Raw genomic sequence first — 26,567 nt, 5'->3', positions numbered from 1 at the left:
ATATAAATGTATGTATATACATTTATGCATATATATGAAGGTATGTATGTGTGGCTGTGCATATATATACATACATACATACAGACAGACATACAATATAAGCATGTCTATATGTTTGTGTGTGTGTGTGTGTATGCATGTGCGTGTGTGTGTGTGTGTGTTGTAACGAATATACACGTTTATTCATGATATAAAGGTTTGTAAAAAGGAAGAAAAAATATTAAAACTTTCTGAAAGAAAAGAAATTACATTTATAAAAAAAAAAAAAAAATACTGTTTTTCAGAGAGAAAAGACGAAAAAGAGAAAGAAAGAGAAAGACAAAGAAAAAGGAAAGAAAAATATTTAAAAAAAAAAAAAACATAAAATAAACACTACAAGTTCATAATTTGACGTATTTTCCTTAAAAACAAAGAGGAACAAAAGAATATTTTTTTCCCTCTTTGTGCTGTAAAAATATAAAGCTATGGTCATGAAAATGAACACGGAGTCTGAATTTTAGAGGTAGATGATGATGATGATGATGTTGATGATGTAGATGATGTTGCCGTCGACGTTGATGCCGGAGGCGTGATTATTTCAGCCATTTGTGGGTCTGTGCATTTTCCCAGGATCATCTGTAGCATCAGGATTTCGTGCTGTCGCTCCTCCTGGCGACGTTTGTCCTCGAGCTCGGATTCCAGCTTTATGCGTTTCTCCTCCTGCTCGAAGAAAGCGTTCTGCAGTTCCAGCTGTTTGTCCATGAACGTCTCGATCATCTGCGACAGAGTCTGCTCCATGGCAGTAGGCTTCCTTTTCTGTTTACCTGTGGAGTAAAAAAGGAAAAAAAAAAAGAAGAAAAAAAACTTAGAAATTTATAGGTGTCGGAGGGTAGTTAAGAGGTTTGCTTCCCAACCACATGGTCTTTGGTTCAGTTCCACAGCACAAGTCTCTTCTACTATAGCCCCAGACCACCTGAAGCCTTTTAAGAGGATTTGGTATGCGAAAACTAAAGGAAGCCCATAACACACGCGCGCGCACACACATATAAAAGCGAATTTAGATTAGTTAAAATGTATTTGTGAGATATTTCAACTTCTTAAGGCAAATTCACCGCAATTACCATAGAGAAAAATTTGTTGAGGTAAAAGGTGTAAAATACACCATATATGCTCAGTCTTTCCACCTGTTGGATTTCCAGATACAGCATTTCTAAGCTCTCTAGATGTTATCAATAAGAACTACTGAAGAGAGATAACTCTGGACAGATTTAAAGATGTAACTTTAACTAAAACACAGTCAACAACATTGACTGTGTTGTGCTACTAGACTGCCAGGTCAGGAGAAATTTATCAGTATCCGTGCCAAGCAGTACTTGGTGATGTTACTGCTACCTTGCCAGATCAGATTGGAGCCTGGTGCAGTCTCTTGGCTTGCCAGTCAGTCAAACCATCCACCCCCTGCCAGCATGGAAGGCGGACGATTCCAGCCCGACAAACCCATTAAAGCCTCCAGCCACAAAGATGAGGTCATTGCCACTCTTCTTTGAGGTAGCCTGTAGAAGGGTATCATAAAAGTGGTCCTTCTGATCATTTGGTAGCCCCACATATGTGACATAGGCGGAGATAATAGTAGCTGTGCTATTCTGAAGCTCCTCTCCATCTTACCTCTTGTATGCAGCATACATCAACCCATCTCCTTTCAAGCATCCCTACAATCTCACTAGACCTACCTTTCATTGTGCCAACATTGACAGTGCCAACTCTGAAAACTGGGAAGGGAATGTTTGGTGAGGTTTGGGGAGGAGGGATGTTATTCAGTGCCTGAAAAGAAGAGGGTTGTTGTGGTGGTGTCCGTTTGTTAGGCATGCTTCATCTGTTCTCTCTCCCGACCTGACAACATTCAAGCATTCAGGCATGTTAAGATCGTTGCCCTTACTGGAGGTAGGAGCCGGTGTTAACAGCATTGTAAGCATAAGCATTATGGTCGTCGACTTATGTAGATTCAAGCAGTGTAGCAAAATATGGATATTCCAATGTTAGGTTAGGAGGATGTCAGCTGAAACTGGTTGCATTTCTTATATACATATATATGCATATATATAGAGGGAACAATGAATAAACTCTCGTCTAAATTACGCAAAAATGAAAATAACACTGACGTCTCATTTTGACAGATATTACTCTTTTACTTGTTTCAGTCATTTGACTGCGGACATGCTGGAGCACTGCCTCTAGTCGAGCAAATCGACCCCGGGACTTATTCTTTGTAAGCCTAGTACTTATTCTATCGGTCTCTTTTTGCCGAACCGCTAAGTCACGGGGACGTAAACACACCAGCATCGGTTGTCAAGCAATGCTAGGGGGACAAACACAGACACACAAACATATACACACACACACACACACATACATATATATATATATATATATATATATATACATATATACGACAGGCTTCTTTCAGTTTCCGTCTACCAAATCCACTCACAAGGCATTGGTCGGCCTGGGGCTATAGCAGAAGAAACTTGCCCAAGATGCCACGCAGTGGGACTGAACCCGGAACCATGTGGTTGGTTGCGCCTATATTTATCAAAATTACATAAAAATATCTTGAAATACTAAAGAGTAAATTTACTCAATAAAATTGCCATTGGTTTCAACCACGGCCTCCAGATGACTTTGGAATCTTCTGCAGCTCTTCTGAATGGTCTCCTAAGTTGGTGAGTGCAGCCAAAATCCTTGCTTTCAGTTCATCTTTGCAGCTACAAGGGAGCTTTGTTGGTTTCTCGTGCAACTGTACCTCACCCGTGATAATCAAGGGGGTTGGAGTCTGGGGAGTTAGCTCACCAGATGTTAGGGATCAGGTGACAGCTGGAGTTTGGACAGCGCCCTGCTAGCCAGCACCACGTCAAACCATCTAACCCATGCCAGCATGGAGAGCAGATGTTAAATAATGATGATGATGATGATGATGGTTGTAAACTGTAAGCATATATCTATAGAAGTAAGAATCATTTGATGAATTTACCTGACAACTGTCCGATAGGTGATGTCTGCAACTGGTTGGTATGTAACGGTGTAGGGGATCGACTACTGGGGGAGGTTTCCTCAATAGCAATGCAACTCATGGCCAAATCCTCAGCATCTGCATCAGAAATACACTTCACTTCTGGCACTAAAAATTTATTAATTAATAATTAATTCATTCATTCGTTAACAAATGAATTCATTAATTAATAACGACACAATTTAATGACATTAAACAAAAGGAACTACTTACAAAATAAGGTGGCTGTTGTTGAGCTGTTGTTTAGCCACAGGTCAGCCTTCACCAAGCAGACTTATGATCAAAGGTGTTCCAGCTAATATCACCCCATCTCTACATTTTTTCAGACAGTTTATCTAGGACTATATTACTTAATGTGTTCTCTCTTGATCTGATGTTGTTTAGCTCCAGGTCAGTTTTGATCTAGCAGACCTATGATCAAAAGTGTTTCAGCTGCAACCATCCGATCACTTTATTTTTTCAGACATAGTGTATCTAGGCCTATATTACTGAAAGTATTCTCCCTTGACCTGATGCTGTTGTTTAGCCCCAGGTCAGCCTTGACTGAGCAAACCTATGATCAAGAGAGAGAAAAGGCTGCTGAATCAGAATTTTCTTAAAGCTTTCTTGAACTCTGGGATTGATATGGCCTGTTACCCAGTTTCCATGGCACATAAGTGACCAAAATCCCAACACTGCCCCTAAATGGGAAGCCAGTCTATTACAGGGTTGTTCTCATTTACAGCTGAGTGGACTGGAGCAATGTGAAATGAGGTTTTGCTCAAGAACACATATCTGGCAAGTTCACCACAGTGGAAGTTCACCATCATCAATCAACCAAAGGGTAAGTTCAATGTCATCAATTCACCATTTTATTTTTTTCCAATAAAATAATTTTTAACTATTTATAATGAGATTCTATGGATATATTTTCTCATTAATGTTTCCTCACGATGAACTTTCCCTGCTGTGAATTGATGGCAGTGTACTTACCTGAAATCAGAACACAGCGTGTAACCCATTCTGGGAACTGAAACCACCACCTTGCAATCATGAGTTGAGTACAACACCCTGACCACTATGCCATGTAACTTCACTAAATAAAAACTCCCCATCTTGAAAAACAGCTGGAATTGTTTTTGATCTCAAGTTTACAGGATCTTGCTTTTGTACTTATTTGTACTTGTGGTGGCATTCAACAGGGGTGGATTGAGCCAGTTCTACCCAACAAATTCACTACATCCCTTACAGATGCTGACCATATCCAATAGACAGTCTTAAAACTCCAGCAGGCAAAGTAATCCTTCTGCCTGTGGCCCAAGAAGGCAGGATGTAAATTTGACAAATGCTCCAATGGGAAAGTAGGCACATCAGATAATGTGGATGCCATAATCATAGTCGTCATTCGTTGTTTAGGAGTAGAGGTCATGTTCAGATCACAGCTGGACTAGACTACAACAAGAAGCAATAAAAAAAAATAAAAGACAAACAAAAGAAGTAAATTTACCATTGTCATTGTCATTAAGGAGATGTTCGTCTGCTGAATACTGCTCAATTTTAACCTCAGTAGACATGGGGTTATCTAGTAACATCATAGGTATAGACGGGGGACGATTGCCCAAAACTTCATCCAGCTTATCAAAGAAGCGACACGTTTTCCGACCACTTTTACTGAAAAATAAAACGGAAAAGAAAATTTTAAGCTTTAAAATAGTTTTAAAAAATTAATTAACATAGATGCAAGTGTGGCTGTGTTAAGAAGCTTGCTTCCCAACCACATGGCTCTGGGTTCAGTTCCATGACCATGGGATTGCACCTAGAAAGTTCCCTTCTGAGGCACATGTCTGGGTAAGGTTGTTTATGGAAGACCAGCCGTCACCCATGCTTACCAGCCTCCTCTCTCCACGCCATTATATGTACACAGAGTAATGGGTAAAGATCCCCTTCAGTCCCAAATGGCCATGGGATTGCACCTAGAAATTTCCCCACCGAGGCACAAGTTTGTTTATGGAAGACCAGCAGTCACCCATGCATACCAGTCTCCCCTCTCCATGCCACCAATATTATCCAAGGGACAGGCAAAGACCAATACAGTTTGACACGAGTGATGTCATAACTAATTTCTACAGATGAGTGAACTGGAGCAATGTGAAATAAAGTGTCTTGCTCAAGATCACAACACACAGCCTGGTCCAGGAATCAAACTCACTACCTCATGATTGTGAGCCCAGCACTCTAACCACTGAGCCGTATGCTTTCAGTTGGAAGTATTTTGCCAAAATTCAGAGAAAAAGCACTTGTCATTGGTCAATCATAAAAGGGTGATGTTCTTACATGATAATGCAAGACCACAAATTGCTCAAGTCACTCAGGAGAAGATCAGAGTACTAAATATGGAAGTTTTGCCTCATCTCCCTTACTCTCCTAACCTTGCTCCATCTGACTGTTATCTTTTCAGATCATTGCAACATTATTTAAAGGGAAAGCTGTTTATCAACTGTGAAGAAGTTTCAAAACCTGAAAAATTTTACACCTGAGGGGTCAACAATTTGTCAAAAAGATGGGATTATGTTATCAATAATGAGGGAAAACACAGGTCGTCGTCAACTTACAAACTTTCCGACTTAATAACAATTGGCGTGCCAGCTCCCGACACCAATAATAAATGCTCCATGTGAAATCTAATGGGTTTAATTTCTTAGAAATTAACCCATCTATGGATGACGTCAGCTAACAAGCAACATCAACCAAGCTCCAATCTACAATAAATTTTTATGCAAGTTTTGCAACTGTTTCTTACACTACATTGTGTATTTCTTGTATTTGTATTCTTTGGCACTTTTCTATGAACAAATAACACTGTTGTAGTTATAATACAGACTATTGTGTGTGGCTTTTACCTGAGAATGTACCTTAAGAATGTAAAAATATAAAACAAAGCTATAGGCCGACTTATGACCAGTCAGTCGGAACCAAATGTGGTTGTAAGTTGATGACGACCTATATCTTGATTAAATTCAAGGATGGGCAAAAGTAGGCATACAGTTGCTTATGAGTGGAATATTCTTTTCATTTCCCTTTTTTAGGATAAGAATTCCATGATTCTTGAGCAACTGTATACCTATTTTTGCCCGTCTCTGTATATCAAGACCAAAGAACCATTTGTTCTTTCACCAACCTAAAAGTAAAAGGGGTTTTTTTCCATAGACACAAGGCAATAAATTTGCAGGGCTTCAGATTTAGGGAAGAGGGGAGAGTTAATTACATCAACCCAACACTCCCCATGTACTTTATTTTATCAAACCCCAAAAGAGGAAAGGCAAAGTTAACCTTGACAAGATTTGAATTCAGAATGTGATGACCAGTAACAAATGCTGTAGGAGACTTCTTCTTCTCCAATATTTTAACAATTCTGCAGGTCACTACCTTTATAATAATGGTTTAAAATTTTGGCACAGGGCCAGTAGTTTTTGAGGGGAGGGGAAAGTCAATTACATCATTCCCAATACTTGACAGGTACTTTATTTTACCAATGCCTGAAAGGATGAAAGGCAAAGTCGACCTCAGCAGAATTTGAACTCAGAATGTAAAGACAGGTGAAATGCTACCAAGCATTTTGTCTGGCATGCGAACGATTCTGCCAAATCACAGCCTCCACTGTCCTCAAAATAATAATAATAATCCTTTCTACTCTAGGTACAAAGCCTGAAATTTTAGGGGTTGGGGCTAGTCCATTAGATTGACCCCTGTATGCAACTAGTACTTATTTTGTTCACCAGAAAGGGTTAAAAGCAAAGTCGACCCTGGTGGAATTCAACTTTGCCTGTCATCCTTAATAATAATAATTGCTTCTAATAAACTCGTTTGGCACTGATTCATTTATCACTGATTCAGAATAACACGGTGTGCTAATTATGAACCATATTACATTTATCACAAATTGATCGGGGATAACATAGGCCAAGATTCTGCTTGGACTGCTTGACCAAAAGATAAAGGACACATTGGACAACACAGTGGCATAGTTTATGCATATATCTCTATAAAGGGGTGGAATATTCACGGTTGGAACGCCTTTGATCATCGCTCCACTCGACCCGGGATGGAGGCCACTGAGCCAAAACAAATGCGTGTGTGTTTGGCAATCACCAGCACATGAAAAACAAAGTGAATAAATAAATTTATCAGTAAACTGCCGAGAACATCCAGTAAATCAGATGGCAAAATTTTGGGCGATCTTTCGTCTCTAGTAGACCTTTCCGTCGATTTCCGCAAGCCCATATGTAAAAAAAAAAATTTTTTTACGGAAATCGACGGAAAGGTCTACTAGAGACGAAAGATTGCCAAATTTTGACAGTTACGAGATTTATAAAGAAATATTGGCATTGTGTGTGTGTGTGTGTGTGTTTGTGGTTTCAAATGTTGGCACACAAGACCTGCAATTTGGGGCGAAGGTGATTAATCGATTACATCGACCCCAATGCTGAACAGGTATTATCTTATCCACCCCGAAAGAAACAAAGGCAAAGTCGACCTTCTTTGAAAATTATAATTAAACATAATTAAGTACCTTCGTTCTTAAAATACGGTGTTGTTAATAAAAGGCGGTGTGTAATGAAAAATTGTTCCGACCCAATATTTAGAACATCACAAAAAAAATATTAGGTTTAAATATTTAGAAAAAAAAAGATAATTTTTAAACTGGTTAAAAAAGGAAAACATATTCGATTATATAATAAACATCAGCAATCATCACCGCTACCACAGTCTAATTAGCGAGTAATTAAAATCGTAATAGCAGCAAGAGTGGAGTGGAGGTGTTCGTGGTTGTATTGGATCTGAAATAGCTACATGCATACCTGTTATAATCGTAACCTCTTTTGTAAATCTTCTTGAGTGTCTTCATGCGCTCTTTCACTTGGACCACGGATCTCTGGATGCCTCTCTCGGACAGCTTCAGTCGGATGTATTCGTATACATGCCAATTCCTAATGCTATTCTCCAAATCCGTCTGGATCTCTTCGTTACCCCATATGTCTATAAGATTCAACGTTTCGTTATCCGACCAATTCACTCCGCGTTGAGTCATGGTCGAAATTTCTAAATAACTTCCTTTTTAAATAAATATATATATATATATACACACACAGACAGATAGATATCGTTATATATATATATAAACATAAAAATATTTTTTTAAATATCTTTAAATATATATATATATAACTATATATAAATGCACTATTTTTTTCGTTCCTAATCGATTTATTTGATGCTATTGATTACTTAATACATTTTTGTTTTTTGTTTTCTTATTGCTTTCTTAATCAATTTCGCTATTTTATTTATTTTTTTTTTTTTGTGTTCATAAAAGGCAATTAATTCTGTTTGGGGGTGGGGGGAAAAACAACACCAGTAAACGGCCAAATGACACCTCAGTTTGCAAGAATATTTCTCTAATCAACTATCTGCTCCAAGACAAATTAATTGACGCTATATATATAGATATATATAGAGGTGTGAGCGTGTGTGTGCATGTATATATAATAATATTAATTAAAGGCAAAAGGAGGGAGAGAGAAAGAGATAGAGAGAGGCATCCGCGAAAAAGCTCCCTGGTACGCGCATGTGCACGACTGACCAGCTTGTGAAACGAACAAAATAACAAAAACAGAGAGAAAGAACAGCAGCATGCTGGGAGTTGCCACCTCAACACGAGGGGGGGTAGCCCTGCTACTACAGTAGAAGGAAGAAAGGCTATTATAGTAGACAAGTATATAGTAGCCCTGCTACTATGTAACAAACAGTAAGTGCCACTATCACACGCAACAGCTAAATAGAGTAGATACGCAGGATGTGATATTCCCCGAGTAGAGGGTGATTGCAAAGGCAAGGCGGAAAATTCTGGTGACAGGTTCCGATCGATTTAATCGGATCCTGGTCGCTTCAGTGGTAATACTTCATTTCTTGTTGTTTAGCCACAGGTCAAGTCTTTTCGAGCAGCCATATCACCATCACTATCACCACCATCATCATCAGAGATATTCACAGCGTGACCAGCATTTTCTCCCCAACTCCACCCGTGGTACGAAGGAGACTACATTCTGTAAAATGTCTTTACCTGAAATAAGGAGGTACGGAAGATTTAGGTACTATTTCTAATAGTGCAAACGACCAAGTAATGGCCCATTTTATTGAAGATGGTGGTAAGGTGATTTTAAAAGTGGATCTTACGAAGGACGTGTCCCTTTCTTCATTTCCGTCTTTCTTTCCCTAGCAACCTTTTTAAATATGAAAATATGTGGATTCAGGAATTGCCACGACGGTGAGAATTGATGCTTTCGACATCCCAAGGGTGGTTCTACGCATGACCAGAGAAGGAAGGAAACGACAAGCAACTCGCTTGCAGGCTCTGATTTGAATAAATGACATAACTTAACACTTTTTACTTAATTGCAATTCGCACCGGTGTGAAAAAACAACTTGATTAATTAATTAAGTATGCATGCATGCATACACACACACATGAATTTTTGTATACATACATACATACACACGCACACGTTACAAAAATAATCATGTGTATATATATATATATATACACATACATGCATACACATACATATATACACACACATGCATACACATAGATCTACACACACACACACACGTTACAAAAATAATCATGTGTATATATATATATACACACACATGCATACACATACATATATACACACACATGCATACATACACATATACACACATGCATACACATAGATCTATATACACACACATATGCATATACATAGATCTATATACACACACATGCATATACATAGATCTATACACACTCAAACATATATATATATATATACACACACTGACACCTTTATATATATATATATATATATATATATATATATATATATATATATATATATATATATGGAGAGAGAGAGGCAAAGTGGCTGAGTTCCTTTTGAGCACTGGGACTCAAGGAAGCAAAGTAGCTGAGCTCCTTTTGAGTGTTGGGCCTCACGGAGGCAATGACCAAGACCTTTGGCATTTTGTCATGCTTGAGAAGAAGACCCATCAAGCCAAGCAAAATCGCAGTCATGACAGATACCAGTGTCACACAAAACGGCACCTGTGCTGGTGGCACATAAACACACCCCAGTGTCACGCAAATGGCACCCATGCTGGTGACATGGAAGAGCAACCATTACACACTCAGTGGTTGGCATTAGGAAGGGCATCCAGCCGTAGAAAACCATGCCAAATCAGACTGGAGTCTGGTACAGCCTTCTAGCATGCCAGCTTGGACAACAGACGCTAAATGATGATGATGATTTACATATCCACATTCACATATACACAGATGTACACATACATGCACAAATACATTTATAGATACATATTAATACATATATACATACATACAAATTTTCTGAGGAAAATCTTCACAGAGACTTCAAAATTTCAGGTAATTAGCTGTCAACATATAATGAACAGAGACTTTGAAGTCACTATCAAAGTTTTCCTTGTAAAACTTAACATGGTACTGTACATTAAGGAGTGATACATGACTTTCATGTTCAATTGTTTTCATATCATTGGGACTCCCTGAGGCCCAACGCTCAAAAGGAACTCAGCTACTTTGCCTATTGATATATATATATATATATATAAAGGTGTCTGAGTGTGTGTATATATATGTCAGAGTGTGTGTATACATATATATATAAAATATTATTAGAGACAAAACCACTATTTTGCAAAACAAACAAGGAAAGACTTAATCAATACATAAAATTTTAATAAATAGTCAAAAAAACCGCCACTACAATCGTTTCTTGTCTTGATCGACAATCTTCAGGTGGACTTCCAATAAGTCAGTTTCAAATTATGAAGTCATAATTTGAAACTGACTTATTGGAAGTCCACCTGAAGATTGTCGATCAAGACAAGAAACGATTGTAGTGGCGGTTTTTTTGACTATTTATTAAAATTTTATGTATTGATTAAGTCTTTCCTTGTTTGTTTTGCAAAATAGTGGTTTTGTCTCTAATAATATTTTATAATATTTTACTATAAAATTGGATTTAATCCTAAATCTGATTTTTTTCCCTGTAAATTTGGATTTATTCCCTAATATTTATTATTATATATATATATCACGTGACCGACCAGACCATCAGATGTTGTTACACATCGCTGGTCACAATGCGTTCGCATTGTTTTAGCCTTCGAATGACGCCACCCCGCTGGCTAAGCGAGCAGGCCAACAGAAGAAAGAGTGGTGAAAGAGTACAGCAGGGATCACCACCCCCTGCCGGAGCCTCGTGGAGCTTTTAGGTGTTTTCGCTCAATAAATACACACAACGCCCGGTCTGGGAATCGAAACCGCGATCATGCGACCGCTAGTCCGCTGCCCTAACCACTATATATGACTGAGTGTGTATATACAGATGATAAGGGTTCCAGTTGATCCGATCGATGGAACAGCATGCTCGTCAAATTAACATGCAAGTGGCTGAGCACTCCACAGACATGTGTACCCTTAATGTAGTTTTAAGAGAGATTCAGCATGGCACAGAATGTGACAAAGTCAGCCCTTTGAAATACAGGTAGTACACATTTTTGCTAGCTGAGTGGACTGGAGCAATGTGGAATAAAGTGCCTTGCTCAAAGACACAATGCATCGCCAGGAATTGAACTCACAACCTCACAATCATGGGCCAAATACCCTAACCACTAAGCCACACACCTTCACTGTTTTCATATCACTCTTTTACTTGTTTCAGTCATTTGACTGCAGCCATGCTGGAGCACCGCCTTTAATCGAGCAACTCGACCCCGGAACTTATTCTTTTGTAAGCCCAGTACTTATTCTATCGGTCTCTTTTGCCGAACCGCTAAGTAACGGGGACATAAACACACCAGCATCGGTTGTCAAGCAATGCTAGGGGGACAAACAGACACACAAACACACACATGCATATATATATATATATATATATACATATATACGACAGGCTTCTTTTCAGTTTCCGTCTACCAAATCCACTCACAAGGCTTTGGTCGGCCCGAGGCTATAGTAGAAGAAACTTGACCAAGGTGTCACGCAGTGGGACTGAACCCGGAACCATATATACGTACACTTTGCACTGGTTTGGTCATGTGATGCATGTGGATGAGGACAGCAGCATAAAGAAGTGCTGAGCTCTAATGTGGCAGGAAACTGTGGAAGGGGTAGACTCTCAAAGATGTGGGACGAAATGGTGAGAATGGATCTTCAGACAGTGGGCCTCACTGAGAAAATAACAAGGGTCCAGGAGTTGTGGCGATTTGCCGTAGTTGGGAAGATGCATCAAGCTAAGTAAAATCACAGTCGTCCATACAATCAGGCATGTCCTTTACAGGTGCCACTGCCACATGAATGCGCTCATGCCAGTGCCACATGAATGCACTCATTCCGGTGCCACATGAATGCAAACATGCCAATTCCACATGAATGCACTCATGCCAGTGCCACATGAATGCAGTCATGCCAGTGCCACATGTATGCAGCCATGCCGGTGCCACATGAATGCAAACATGCCAATTCCACATGAATGCACTCATGCCAGTGCCACATGAATGCAGTCATGCCAGTGCCACATGTATGCAGCCATGCCAGTGCACATGAATGCACCCATGCCAGTGCCACATGAATGCAGTCATGCCGGTGCCACATGAATGCAAACATGCCAATTCCACATGAATGCACCCATGCCAGTGCCACATGAATGCAGCCATGCCAGTGCACATGAATGCACCCATGCCAGTGCCACATGAATGCAGTCATGCCAGTGCCACATGTATGCAGCCATGCCAGTGCACATGAATGCACCCATGCCAGTGCCACATGAATGCAGTCATGCCAGTGCCACATGTATGCAGCCATGCCAGTGCACATGAATGCACCCATGCCAGTGCCACATGAATGCAGTCATGCCGGTGCTACATGAATGCACCCGGCACATTCTGTAAAGTGGTTGGCATTCATCCATGAACAGCAATGAATTTTGGGCATGGAATAGTTGTGCTGTTCTTTGCCCAAACACTTTTGTCAGCCCACAGCTGCGTGAGTTCATATGTGGGATTGATCCCCTTTTGGAGATTTTCATATGTTATTGATCCCCTGATAAGTAAATATTCTTTGGGACCTTGATTTTAGACACGTTTTTCAATCCTGTAAGGATAATCATTGTTTTTAACACCTTTCCTGCAGCATTAACACACAACACAGCAGTAAAACGAGCTTTGGTAGCACCACAGTGGATAGCATCTACATTTTTATTGCCAGCAAAGTCTATGGTTGTTAAACTCAACATGTCAACATATACAGGTGTTTCATCCATATTATAAATCTGGTCAATGGAGGCGCAATGGCCCAGTGGTTAGGGCAGCGGACTCGCGGTCATAGGATCGCGGTTTCGATTCCCAGACCGGGCGTTGTGAGTGTTTATTGAGCGAAAACACCTAAAGCTCCACGAGGCTCCGGCAGGGGATGGTGGTGATCCCTGCTGTACTCTTTCACCACAACTTTCTCTCACTCTTACTTCCTGTTTCTGTTGTACCTGTATTTCAAAGGGCCGGCCTTGTCACTCTCTGATTCGGATCAACCAGAACCCTCGTCATTGTAGCCGACGGAGTGCTTCCTCAAATCTGGTCAGCATCCTTATCTGCCTGTTAATACTGGAATGCTATATAGATAGTCACTGGTGATTTGTGCCTTTTCTCCAAGTGTTTTATTGTCTGCTTCACCAACATGTGTAATCTTTCTCACACCCAGTTTAATCCGTTTCATGAAATCGAAAATCCATTTATCAGAACATCTAAAGCTGTTCATTCCAATTTCAAACTGTTTTTTTACCAATTCAAAAGCATATTCCTGTAAACGGCAATAATTTACAATTATATTGTTTGCACGCTGAACAACAATCCACTGTAAGAGTTCAGTCTCTAGATCTCTATGTGCTGGTCCTCTACCCTCCACCAATTGATCTGCGTCTCCTCTTGTCTGACATATTGATTAACTCAGTTTCTTTTTGTGCACCATTCTCTCAATCGTTTTCTATCAATACCTAAGTCTTTTGACGCAGCAGATAAATTGCCAGAATGTTCTTTCACTCATTTAATAGCACCCAATTTTTCACTAATGGTATATGATCATTGAACATGTTTTGATATATTTTCTTTCGACTCCATTTATTGGGAATAAAAATCAGATCACGTAGCAATGACGACAAATATAATCGGATCAGACAAGTGGTGTGATGCAGCCGACGAACTATCAGATAGCGATAATCCATCAAAGGGTGTTACATTACTCCAACAACGAAATACAGCTAGTGCCAAACAGAGCAAATGAACGTCTAAACAGAATGCAAACAAGAACACTAACTCTGTCTCAACTTTTAACCACCCATCCAAATAAAATGCCCATGGGTGATCTAACGGATAGGCAGATTTTCGGAAAACCCTGGTATATTTTCTGTTGAAAATTTTGAAGACTGCGGAATAAATGATAATCAGATAGGACAATGTCTGGCAAATATGGTGGGTGAGGCCTTTTTTCCCATTCAAACTGTTCCAGCCTTTGGAATGTCATCCTCACTGTATGTGACCGAGCATTATCCTGATGGAAGAACACCATTTTGTCTCAAAACCAAAGATGGTCGTTTTTCTTCTAGTGCTGACTTAAGCCGCTCAAGCCACTCACAGATCTCCTTTGTTATCGTTGGGTTTGGGTTTAAATGTTCAAAGTGGACTAAACCTTTCATATCCCACCAAAAAAATAACAACATCTTACGGGGGTGAAGACCTTCTTTAGCCTGGGGTACCAGTGTTTTCCTACCCACTGTTTCAGCGCTTGACATTTTTATAGAGAACCCATTTCTCATCACCAATGACTATTCAGTCCAAAAATGGTTCATTCGTGAGACATGACAGCAAAGAAGAGCACACATTCACTCTTTGCATGCGATTAAACTCAGAAAATTTGCAGACTTTTCTGATGGCATGCAGGTGTCAATGAAAGGTTGAATGACCAAATCCAAGCTTCTCTGCTAGCTCCTCAACAGTTACAATGGGATTTTGTTCCACCAGGGTTTGCAGGACATCCTCATTGAGCTCTACAGATCTTCCAGGATGAGGCTTGTCTTCTAGGCTGTAGTTTCCCACTCAGAATTTCTGGAACCACCATTGCCTGATCCTCATATACTGCATGAATATTCCTCACACTTTCCATTGCGTTGTTACCTTTATTGAATGCATAAAGCAAAATATTCTGAATATGCTCTTTGTCACTTCCATTATAACTTTGAAAATATAACTGTTAAAATCGAACTGCACTCTTCAAAACTTGCACTAAGAATAAGGACAAGATAAAATTACTACCTGCTTTTATAGCAAGTTGATGCAGGTAGTTTATGCAATTTTAGTTCATGCAATTGTAAAAAATGTAGTATTTATGGGATGACCCAATATATACATATGCATGTATACTCTTTTACTCTTTTACTTGTTTCAGTCATTTGACTGTGGCCATGCTGGAGCACCGCCTTTAGTCGAGCAAATCGACCCTAGGACTTATTCTTTGTAAGCCCAGTACTTATTCTATTGGTCTCTTTTGCCGAACCGCTAAGTGACGGGGACGTAAACACACCAGCATCGGTTGTCAAGCGATGCTAGAGGGACAAACACAGACACACAAACATATACACACACATACATATATATAAATATATATACGACAGGCTTCTTTCAGTTTCCGTCTACCAAATCCACTCACAAGGCTTTGGTCGGCCCGAGGCTATAGCAGAAGACACTTGCCCAAGATGCCACGCAGTGGGACTGAACCCGGAACCATGTGGTTGGTTAGCAAGCTACTTACCACACAGCCACTCTGCTATGAGACGATGGTAGTTTCTTTTAGTCGAATAAAGATGATAGCTCTGTAATTTCTGGCTGAACAATCTGCACAAATGATTTGTTTACAGTGATCAAATGTATGTGCTGCACATCAGCTCACTCCCTCCATCAAATCAATGTTGCCTTACTGAGTGCACAGTGAACCACATGCCAAATGTCAAAGTGATCGCAGAGCAGTATCAGATGAAGCGTTTTGCGCAGGAACACAATGCACCACCGAGACAATGTTTGAAGCGACAATCTCACAGTCATGAGTGCAAGACCAGCAGTCACTCATGTACACCAGTCTCCTCACTCCACGCCACCGATGTTGTCCAAGGGAATGGCAAAGGGGCCGATACAGCTTGGCACTACTGACATCACAGCTCATTTCTACAGCTGAGTGAACTGGAGCAATGTGAAATAAAGTGTCTTGCACAAGAACACAGCACACAGCCCGGTCCAGGAATTGAACTCACTACCTCATAATTGTGAATCCAATGCCCTAACCACTGAGCCATGTGCCTTCACATATAAACATTCTTTTATTTGTCACAGACCAGGCTGTGTTGTGTTCTTGAGCAAGACACTCTGTTTCGTGTTGTTCCACTTCACTCAGCTGTAGTAATGAGTTGCGATGTCACTGGTGCCAAGCTGTATTGACCTTTGCCTTTCCTTTGGATATCTTGCCTGGGCTCCTCAGAATGGAACTTTCTAGGTGCAATTCCATGGCTATTCATGACCGAAAGGGGTCTTTACCCCTTATCCTATATACGTGTGTGTGTGAGTGTGTGCAGGCCCAGATATGGCTGTGTGTTTAAGAAATTTGCTTTGGAATTACACAGATTGGGATTTGCTCCCACCCCATGGATACCAATCAGCTGGTGTCCTTTACTATAGCCAGAAGCTGACAAATAACTTGTGAGCAAAATCTGGAAGAGGTCCATCATATATGTTTATAAGAGGATATTTATATGTTTGTGTGTGTGTCTCTCTCATGGAGAGTGTAATCACCAAAGCTTTGCCATTCATGCTGTGTCATTCACAGGCAGTCCTTTGCAAAAGCGTATTATCTGAGTCACTTGATATGTCTTGACATGAATGTGCTGATTATAAACAAAGTGTCACTATTCACACAAACAGTGGAGTTTGTTTACAGTTCTCCACAGAGGCATATCCAGCTTGTTTAGACTGGCAGAATTGTTACCTTCTTTGGAAACAGGTGAAGGTCAATGACAGGAAGGGCACCCAACCGAGGAAGAAACTGCCTCAATGAAGGCTCATCTGATCCATGGAAATATGGAAAAGTAGACATTAATAACATGATAGTGGTTATGATAAAGCTATATAGACACATATATGTGTATACATACACACACACACACATGTGTATACATACACACACACATATATATATATATATATTTATATATATATATATATACAGTGGAGAAGGCTAGCCACTGGATTTGGTTAAAAAGAGACGATGAGTGATGGCTAGAAGGATATTGAGCTTAACTTCATAACCAGCTGATCTAGCAAGCGGGGCCTCATATCAGTGAGGGGGGGGTCCGGTGCGCAGTGACGCCGTCGAGAAGTAGGCCCCGAAACGGAGCGCATTCTCTCCTGATGACCCCATACACTTGCTGGCTTCCGGTATACGGAGCTTTTGACTGGTAGCACTTGCATGTGCAAGTTGTTTGCAAGACATATATATATATATATGAGAAGTTTCAAGTGTGGAAACAAGGATTAGAATCGAAGGGCCTTAGAGTCAACGTAGCTAAAACCAAAGTCCTAATAAGTAGTAAGGCAGGCAAACCACAAATCCCTTCAGGTTGATGGCCCTGCTCGATCTGTAGTAGAGGTGTAGGTAGAAACTCTGTAAGATGTACCCAGTGTAAGCTATGGACACATAAGAGGTGCAGTAATATCAAAGGAAGGCTAACTGGGAAGATAACTTTTGTATGTGGCAGATGCTCAGGTGCAATAAACACTGAAAATGCATAGAAAACAACTTCAGCCACATTCCAGGAAGGGAAACTAGAAGTAGTTGATAGCTTCCGTTACCTAGGTCACCAAGTCAGTAGAGGGGGAGGGTGCTCTGAAAGTGTAGCAGCTAGAATAAGAATAGCTTGGGCAAAGTTCAGAGAGCTCTTACCCCTGCTGGTGACAAAAGGCCTCTCGCTCAGAGTAAAAGGTAGACTGTATGACGCATGTGTACAAACAGCCATACTACATGGCAGTGAAACATGGGCTGTGACTGCTGAGGGCATGCGTAAGCTCACAAGGAATGAAGCCAGTATGCTCCGATGGATGTGTAATGTCAGTGTGCATACTCGACAGAGTGTTAGTACCTTGAGAGAAAAGTTGGACCTAAGAAGCATCAGATGTGGTGTGCAAGAGAGATGACTGCGCTGGTATGGTCATGTAGCAAGAATGGATGAGGATAGCTGTGTGAAAAAGTGCCACACCCTAGCGGCTGAGGGAATCTGTGGAAGAGGCAGACCCAAGAAGACCTGGGATGAAGTGGTGAAGCATGACCTTCAAACTTTAGGCCTCACCAACGAAATGACTAGTGACCAAGACCTTTGGAAATATGCTGTGCTTGAGAAAAACCGGCAAGCCAAATGAGACCATAACCTCGTGGCCTATGCCAGGGGCATAACCAGCCCACTTGTGCGTACCTTTTCCTTTATTGGACACTAAACTCAGTTTGCGAAGACCTGTTGAGGCAAGTGAAATTGAAATCAAAATGTAATTCGATGACGGGCACCATACGAGCGTGATCGTTGACAGAGCGGCTAACCGGCTTCTGTGCCAGTGGCACATAAAAGGCACCATTCGAGCGGGATCGTTACCAGCATCGCCTTAATGGCACCTGTGCCATTGGCATGTGTAAAAACCCCAGGACTTTTTTTTAAGACTAATACTTATCCTGTCAATCTCTTTTGCCACACCACAATTCCTAATAATATTTAATTATAAATTTAACATCAAATAGCTAGTGAGGTCCACCCAGGTAAAATAGGAATCAAAGGGGTCCTTAGGGAAAAAAATAGTTGGGAAGCACTGTACTAGATTATTTATTCAGCCTGGGAGCTATTCACAATACTAATGAGTGTATTCATCATCATCATCATCTTCATTGAACGTCCGTTTTCCATGCTAGTATGGGTTGGATGATTCGACCGGGGTCTGGGAAGCCAGAAGGCTGCACCAGGATCCAGCCTGATCTGGCAGTGTTTCTACAGCTGGATGCCCTTCCTAACGCCAACCACTCCGAGAGTGTAGTGGGTGCTTTTTATGTGCCACGCGAGGCTGGTCCTTATATTTCAGAGACAGCAAATCATATCTAGGTATGTAGCTGGCTGTGAGTACACTTCATCATCAAGGCCCAAGAGGGCCAAAATGCATTTCATGTTCTTGCTAGCCACTTCTGAGATATTTTTTCATCTCCCCCCGATATATACAGGGTGTTCAGGTTAAATTTTACAATTGTTAATGTCTTTTTATTTTTTCAGAAAAAGCAAAATGTATTGGTGAACAATCAATGGTATTGTGGAGGAGCGATGGTATTTCAAGGCGGCAAGCTGGCAGAAACGTTAGCGCGCCGGGCGAAATGCGTAGCCGTATTCGTCTGCCGCTACGTTCTGAGTTCAAATTCCGCGGAGGTCGATAAATTAAGTACCAGTTACGCACTGGGGTCGATATAATCGACTTAATACCTATGTCTGTTCTTGTTTGTCCCCTCCATGTTTAGCCCCTTGTGGGTAATAAAGAAATAGGTATTGTGGAGGAGCATAAAGATTATAGCTGTAGTTAAGAAAAAGTTGGCCAACATGGAGGAGTGGAAGCTACACTCTTTACTCTTACTCTTTTACTTGTTTCAGTCATTTGACTGTGGCCATGCTGGAGCACCGCCTTTAGCCGAGCAAATCAACCCCAGGACTTATTCTTTGTAAGCCTAGAACTTATTCTATCGGTCTCTTTCGCTGAACTGCTAAGTTATGGGGACGTAAACACACCAGCATCGGTTGTCAAGCGATGGTGGGTGGGGACAAACAGACACACACATGCATAGAAATATATATACATATATACGATGGACTGCTTTCAGTTTCCATCTATCAAATCCACTCACAAGGCTTTGGTCGACCCGAGGCTATAGTAGAAGACACTTGCCCAAGGTGCCACGCAGTGGGACTGAAACCGGAACCATGTGGTCAGTAAACAAGTGACTTACCACACAGCCACTCGTGCTATGTGAATATTGGAAATGATTTACTTATATCATGATGATTCATGATGGGAAGCAAAATGTAGACATGATAATGACTGCTGCTTAATGCTTTGTGAAGACTGTAAAAGCTGTAAGACGTGACACGGACATCATGTAGACTAAGTGATGGTTTTTGGGTGTGTTTCCAGTGAGGGCAACAGCATGCCATCCCACATCTTTGAAAAGGGCCTCAGGATCAATTCAGACAGCTATGTGAAGCTGCTGGAGACTGTGGTTAACCCTTGGCTGGAGAGGATTGCTGCTGGAAGGCTATATATGAGGCAGTAGGGATTTGGCATCTTGCTATATCTCCAGAAAGAGTCAGAAGTGGTTGTCGGAGAATTTCTGTGACTCCAGCAGCCCCAGTTAGTTCTGAAAATGGCTGGACCATTTCATCACGGAACACCAAAAGTGTTGAGCCCTCTTCAGATTCTGTATCATGTCCACAGCCTCTATGTAGGCTGGAGTATCAAGCAAGGTATTTCTCAATGTATCTATTGAGGTCTTCCAGTCATGATCATGAGCTCTCAGTCACTTGTTGTGTGTGTGTGTGTGTGTGTGTGTGTAGACCAGTGTAAACCAGTTTGTTGAGTTACATCCCTTTACAGCAAATGCATAAATGAACAATTCAACAAACAGACTAAGACATAAGCAAAGTGCAAGAATGAAAAATAGTGGGGGGGGGGGTCAATCAACGTGATTGACTAGAACACACTTGGAAGTAGCATGCCCCAGCATGGCCACAGTCCAGGAGTGAGATCAGTAAAAAGAAACAAAAAGGAATATTGATTTTTAACGGAGAAAGACATTTCAAGGGGGAAGAGGATATGGTGGTCAATGGATTTTTTTTTATTGTTGTTGCCTGTGTGTAGATGTAGTATGGCCAAATGATTAAGAAGTTTACTTTGCAATCAAAAGGCAACAGGTTCAATCTCACAGTGTGGCATCTTGGCACAAGAGTATTTTTTCATAGACTCAGGTTGACCCAAGCCTTGTAAACAAAATAGGGTAGAAGGAAATTGTGTGGAAGCTCATCAGGTGAGCTGTACATGTAAGCTGAGGGACAAATGTGTGTGGAGTACTCAGCCACAAATACACAAACATGTTTGGGGACATAAAAAATGAACGGACATATTAGCTGTACCCCAGTTTTAGTGCATATAATATAGACTTTGTCTTTCATCCTTTCAGGGATGGTAAAATAAGTAGCAGTTGAACACTGGAGTCAATGTAATTGATTTAATTACTCCTGGGCATGAGTATAAAAAAAACTGCACCCCTATGCAAGACCATGTTGAACCAGTGTGACAGAGTAGGCTCATCACACCAGTATGATCTCAAATCCATGGCCCCCACACCCAGCAGCAATCCTCTCCAGCCAAGGTTTAACCACAGTCTCCAGTGGCTTCACATAGCTATCTGAATTTATCTTGAGGCCCTTTTCAAAGATGTGGGACGGCATGATGTTGCCCTCATTCGAAACACACCCGAAAACCATGGTTGGGTGGAGAGAACATGCGGAGAGCCTTGTACAGTAGTGGACTGAACATGAGCAACCCCCCAAAAAAACTGCATCTCTCTGCCAAGCCATGTTGAGCCAGTATGGCAGAGTAGGCTCATCAAACCAGTTTGATCTCCAGCTCAAACTCACAGCCCCCACATCAGACTCTAGTTGGGTGGAGAAAACATGCTGAGGCCTTTGTCCTACAGTGGACTAAACATAGGCAATCCAATAGAGATCCACCTTCACATATAGAGTGTAGGGTGACATTTTTTGAGATATAAAAAAAAAGAAAAGAAAAAGTGTGTCTATATGCAATCAAATATGGAAATTTAATGAGCAGGAAGTTCCAGTTGAGTAAACTGAAAAGTCACAACATGAAATCATAACCAAGATCCATTTTTATTGTTGTTTGACCCACTAGCCTCTAAACCAGCCATATTCAGCCCAAATATTTTTCCTGTTTTATGTTTAAAATGGTCTGATCTGGCCTTTCACACCTATTCTGCAATGTTATTCTATAAAGAAACAATCACATCATCAAACTGTACCAGTAAGTTGAGGGAACAAGTGATTACTTTGACCCCCAATGTTCAACTGGTACTTATTTTACTGACCCCAAAAGGATGAAAGGCAAAGTCGACCTTAGTGGAATTTGAACTCAGAATGTAAGACTGGATAAAATACCAATTTCTTTACTGCCCACAAGGGGCTAAACACAGAGAGGACAAACAAGAACAGACAAATGGATTAAGTCGATTATATCGACCCCAGTGCGTAACTGGTACTTATTTAATCAACCCCAAAAGGATGAAAGGCAAAGTTGACCTCGGCGGAATTTGAACTCAGAACGTAGCGGCAGACGAAATACCACTAAGCATTTTGCCTGGCATGCTAACAAATCTGCCAACTTGCCACTGTTTATAATAATAATAATAATAAAGGTCTCATATTTTGGAGAGAGTGGCTAAGTTGATTACATCAACCCCAGTGTTTCACTGGTACTTAATTTATCGATCACGAAAGGATGAAAGGCAAAGTTGACCTCAATGGAAACTGAATTCAGAATGTTAACACAGATGAAATGCCATTAAGCATTTTGCCCAGGTGTGATAACAATTCTGCCAGCTCCCTGCTTTCAACATGAGGAAGTATTACCTATTGCTTTACTACCCACAAGGGCTACACACAGAGAGGACAAACAAGGACAGACAAACGGATCAAGTCGTTTATATCGACTCCAGTATGTAACTGCTACTCATTTAATCGACCCCGAAAGGATGAAAGGCAAAGTCAACCTCGGTGGAATTTGAACTCAGAACGTAGCGGCAGATGAAATACTGCTAAGCATTTCCCCCGGCGTGCTAACGTTTCTGCCAGATCGCCGCCTTGCTCAGACAAAAGAAGGGTATCCAGCTTTAGAAAATCTGCCTCAACAAATTCCATTCATCACCCCACTCTCCACCCACCTTGCAATCATGGAAAAGTGGACATAAAAACAATGCTGATTTACTAATTAGGCGCAAGCATAGCTGTGCAGTAAGAAGCTTGCTTCCCAACTACATGGTTCTGGGTTCAGTCCCAGTGTGTGGCACCGTAGACAAGGGTCTTCTACTATAGCCTCAGGCCAACCAAAGCCTTGTGAGTGGATTTGATAGATGGAAACCGAAAGAAGCCTATTATTTGTGTGTGTGTGTGTGTGTATACATATATCTGTGCGTGTTTGTGTTTGACCCTCACCACCACTTGACAACCAGTGTTAGTGTGTTTACATCTCAATAACTTAGTGGATCGGCAAAGGAGACTGATAGAATAAGTGCTCAGCTTAAAAACCAACAAAAAAAAATTGTATCATTGATTGTCATCATTCAACATCCGTTTTCCATGCTGACAAAGAGAGGACTGTACCAAGCTCTGTCTACTTAGGCATAATTTCTACATCTAGATGCCCTTCCTAATACTAACCACTTTACAGCGTGTACTGGGTGCTTTTTATGTGGTACCAACACCAGCAAGGGTTACCAAATAAGCAGCAAGAGAAAGACACCCCCCTCAACCAGATAGGTAAGTAGTATTAAGTGAGGTGGCTTTATGCAGGTTGACAAGCGGTTAAAACATAATAGATGGATAGAGATAGGTGTTTTGATGTAGAGGAGACACATGGCTGGCAATATAATTGCTTCTAATTTAGACATAAGCCCAGCAATTTTGAAGGTAGGTGCTTAGTCCATACCACTGATCCCCAGTATATGACTGCTACTTTACCGTGAAAGGATGCTGCTGCTTCATGCTCTTGCTTGATGAGGCTGGGGTCATCCCATGTTAGTGGTCCCAGAGACATCAACATGCATAGAGATGACCAGGTCCACCATTGCTGGTTGTCCCATGCCAGCTCCTCTGCATCCTCCAAGGTGATGTCAAGCCTCTGCAGATCTTCCCTGGTCACATGCAGCCATCTGGTGTGGGGCCTGCCATGAGGCCTCTCCCAGCCCGCAGCTGCTGCATTGAATGAGAGTAAAGCCCTGGTAGGATGATCTAGCGAGGAGACAGAGGATATGTCCGTACAAGCGCATGCAATGGATGAACTATGAGGTGGGAGGCTGCAGGATAATGCATACATGCACGCAGTTCTTTGTTGAAAATGTGGTTGAATTGAACTTAGAATATAGAAAACCACAAAGACTACAAGGCATTTTCTCCTACATTCTAATAATTCTGCTAAGCCATCTTTTTTAATAATTTCAAGTTTAGGCACGAGTCCAGCAATTTTGAGGGGAAGGTGTTTAGTCTACCAGATCCACTCACAAGGCTTTGCTCCGCCTGAGGCTATAGTAGAAGACACTTGCTCAAGGTGACACGCAGTGGGACTGAACACGGAACCGTATGGTTGGGAAGCAAGCTTCTTACCACACAGCCACGCCTGCGTCAATTACCTAAATAAAAGGCAAATCATACAGGGGAAGGAACAGTTATACTGTTCATAATACTTGGCTGTTTTTCAAAGCCGCTTAATGGTAGAATCATCAGCACTCCGGACAAAGTGCTCAGCGGCATTTCGTCCGTTTTTACGTTTAAGTTCCGCCGAGGTCGAGTTTGCCTTTCATCAGTTCGAGGTCTATAAAATAAGCACCAGTTGAGCACTGTGGTCGATGTAACTGACTTACCCCCTCCCCCGAAATTGCTGGCCTTGTGCCAAAATTTAAAACTAATATTTGACTATTTTTACCGAACAAGGAAGAAAGGCAAAACTGACCTCGACGGGACTTGAACTATAAAGAAATTGAATAAATACCGCAAGATATTTTGCCAAACGCTTTAAAGATTTATCAAGCCATTACCCTTAATCTTCAACATAAGCACTGCAGTAGAAATTTGAAGAGTACGTCGACCCAAGTACTTGACTGGTCCTGTATTTTATCGATTCCAGACGAATGAAAGACAAAGCTGACCACGTCGGGATTTGAAGTGAGATCACAAAAGGCCGGAAGAAATACTGCAAGGCATTTTGTCCGACGTTTCAACGATTCTGCCAATCAAACAAATATTTAAATGTCGTAGTATTTTAACTATAACCTACGTTAAAACGGCAAGCAATGGTTGGTCGAGAGTTTTTGATAATGAAAAAACAATTAGTAAATTAATAACAACGCTATTAATAATTAGTTGGCGAGTAGAAATGAAAAATTTTTTGTGTATGTGCGTAAATGTGTGAATGCGTATGTGTGTCTCCAACCACTCCAAAACAGGGGGAAATAACTCTCATTTAAAAACCGGATATTTCTCAATTTGTTTTTGAAAAAAAAAATAATTGTTTTTAAATTTACCACCAAACACAGTACAATTATATAACTGTTAAAATTAGAATCAATCAATTAGTATACAAACTATATATATATATATATTTAGATGATTAGAAAAGTAAATAATGAAATGCTATAACAGTAAATATTTAAGAGGAAACAACAGTGACCAAGCACCGGTTAAGCTCACCACGTATTTACATGATAGAGTGTAAAATTTTCTCAAATATATATATACACACATCTAATATTTATCATTGATAGTAATAAATCGATTTGTCCTGGTCGGTTCTTGACAAGCCATAAAAAACCATTATTTTATTTCAAGAGTTTTAATAACATTTGCAGGCTTCTGATGTAAGAGTAACCACAAGCTTATAAAGGGGGAGGTGCCTGAGGTTCTTCTCAGTTCCTAAAGCAAATATAAACGTTGTTTCCTTAAGCAATATTACTTCCGATCTTTCACTAAACATTACGATTGCATATAATGTTAACCTAAAAACAAAATCTGATAGATATGCTGAACGGGAAAGAGAGAAAATATATAAGTATTTCGTTACTTTGGAATGTTTTTAATTTCCAACAGCAAGGGCTTTTTTTATGTGGACAAATAAGATAATCGAGCATAGATAGTTTCAAAACAGCAACAATAATGGTTTTATAAAACATGCCTCATACCTCTCGATATCGATATATTTTTTATAAGTCTTCTTCAAAGTTCTCATCCGTTCCTTAACCTGAGGGACTGTCCTTTGAATACCCCTTTCCAATAACTTCTGGCGTATAAGTTCATAAATATGTCTATTCCTACAGCTTTCGAGTCCCTCTTGGATTTCCTCTTCGCCCCAAACATTAATGAGTTCAAATGTCTCGTTGTCGGTCCAATTTTGGCCACGTTCGGTCATTCTTTGGGAGATAGTAGTCAACATGTAATATGCATGTGACTCCCAGCTCACTAACAACAGAGTGTTGCATGATGGGAGTCGTTTATCCAGGATAACT

At 40.7% G+C, this 26,567-nt stretch overlaps 1 protein-coding gene across 4 annotated transcripts; it reads right to left on the bottom strand.

The window, feature by feature from the left end:
- Positions 1 to 19: 19 nt before the first annotated feature.
- Positions 20 to 26,567, bottom strand: LOC115231013 (myb/SANT-like DNA-binding domain-containing protein 2). Of its 4 annotated transcripts, none has more exons than XM_036499912.1 (4): positions 26,244 to 26,567; positions 4,533 to 4,696; positions 3,008 to 3,124; positions 20 to 803 (listed from the first exon to the last, which is right to left on the bottom strand). In XM_036499912.1, exons 1-4 carry the CDS (start codon positions 26,492 to 26,494, stop codon positions 469 to 471), a joined length of 867 nt encoding a protein of 288 aa, XP_036355805.1. In that variant the 5' UTR covers positions 26,495 to 26,567; the 3' UTR covers positions 20 to 468. The 4 variants fall into 4 exon arrangements, with proteins under 4 accessions (XP_036355805.1, XP_036355806.1, XP_029656966.1 ...); XM_036499913.1 differs by lacking the exon at positions 26,244 to 26,567 and adding an exon at positions 9,260 to 9,399 and having other exon boundaries at positions 3,008 to 3,154; XM_029801106.2 differs by lacking the exon at positions 26,244 to 26,567 and adding an exon at positions 7,885 to 8,198 and having other exon boundaries at positions 3,008 to 3,154.

The sequence above is a fragment of the Octopus sinensis genome, unplaced genomic scaffold (genome assembly GCF_006345805.1).
Source record: "Octopus sinensis unplaced genomic scaffold, ASM634580v1 Contig17145, whole genome shotgun sequence".
NCBI lineage: Eukaryota > Metazoa > Mollusca > Cephalopoda > Octopoda > Octopodidae > Octopus > Octopus sinensis.
Note: the sequence above shows the minus strand (reverse complement) of the source record. Positions and strands in the feature narration are given on the sequence as shown.

What these genes read in the sequence shown, in the direction of transcription:
- LOC115231013 (XM_036499911.1), bottom strand. Translation starts at nt 26,494, where the DNA reads ATGTTGACTACTATCTCCCAAAGAATGACCGAACGTGGCCAAAATTGG. An exon ending in AAATATATCGATATCGAGAG is followed by an intron (nt 4,697 to 26,243) that starts GTATGAGGCATG and finishes TTTATTTTTCAG; the next exon opens with TAAAAGTGGTCGGAAAACGT. An exon ending in ACCTATCGGACAGTTGTCAG is followed by an intron (nt 804 to 3,007) that starts GTAAATTCATCA and finishes TTTACTCCACAG; the next exon opens with GTAAACAGAAAAGGAAGCCT.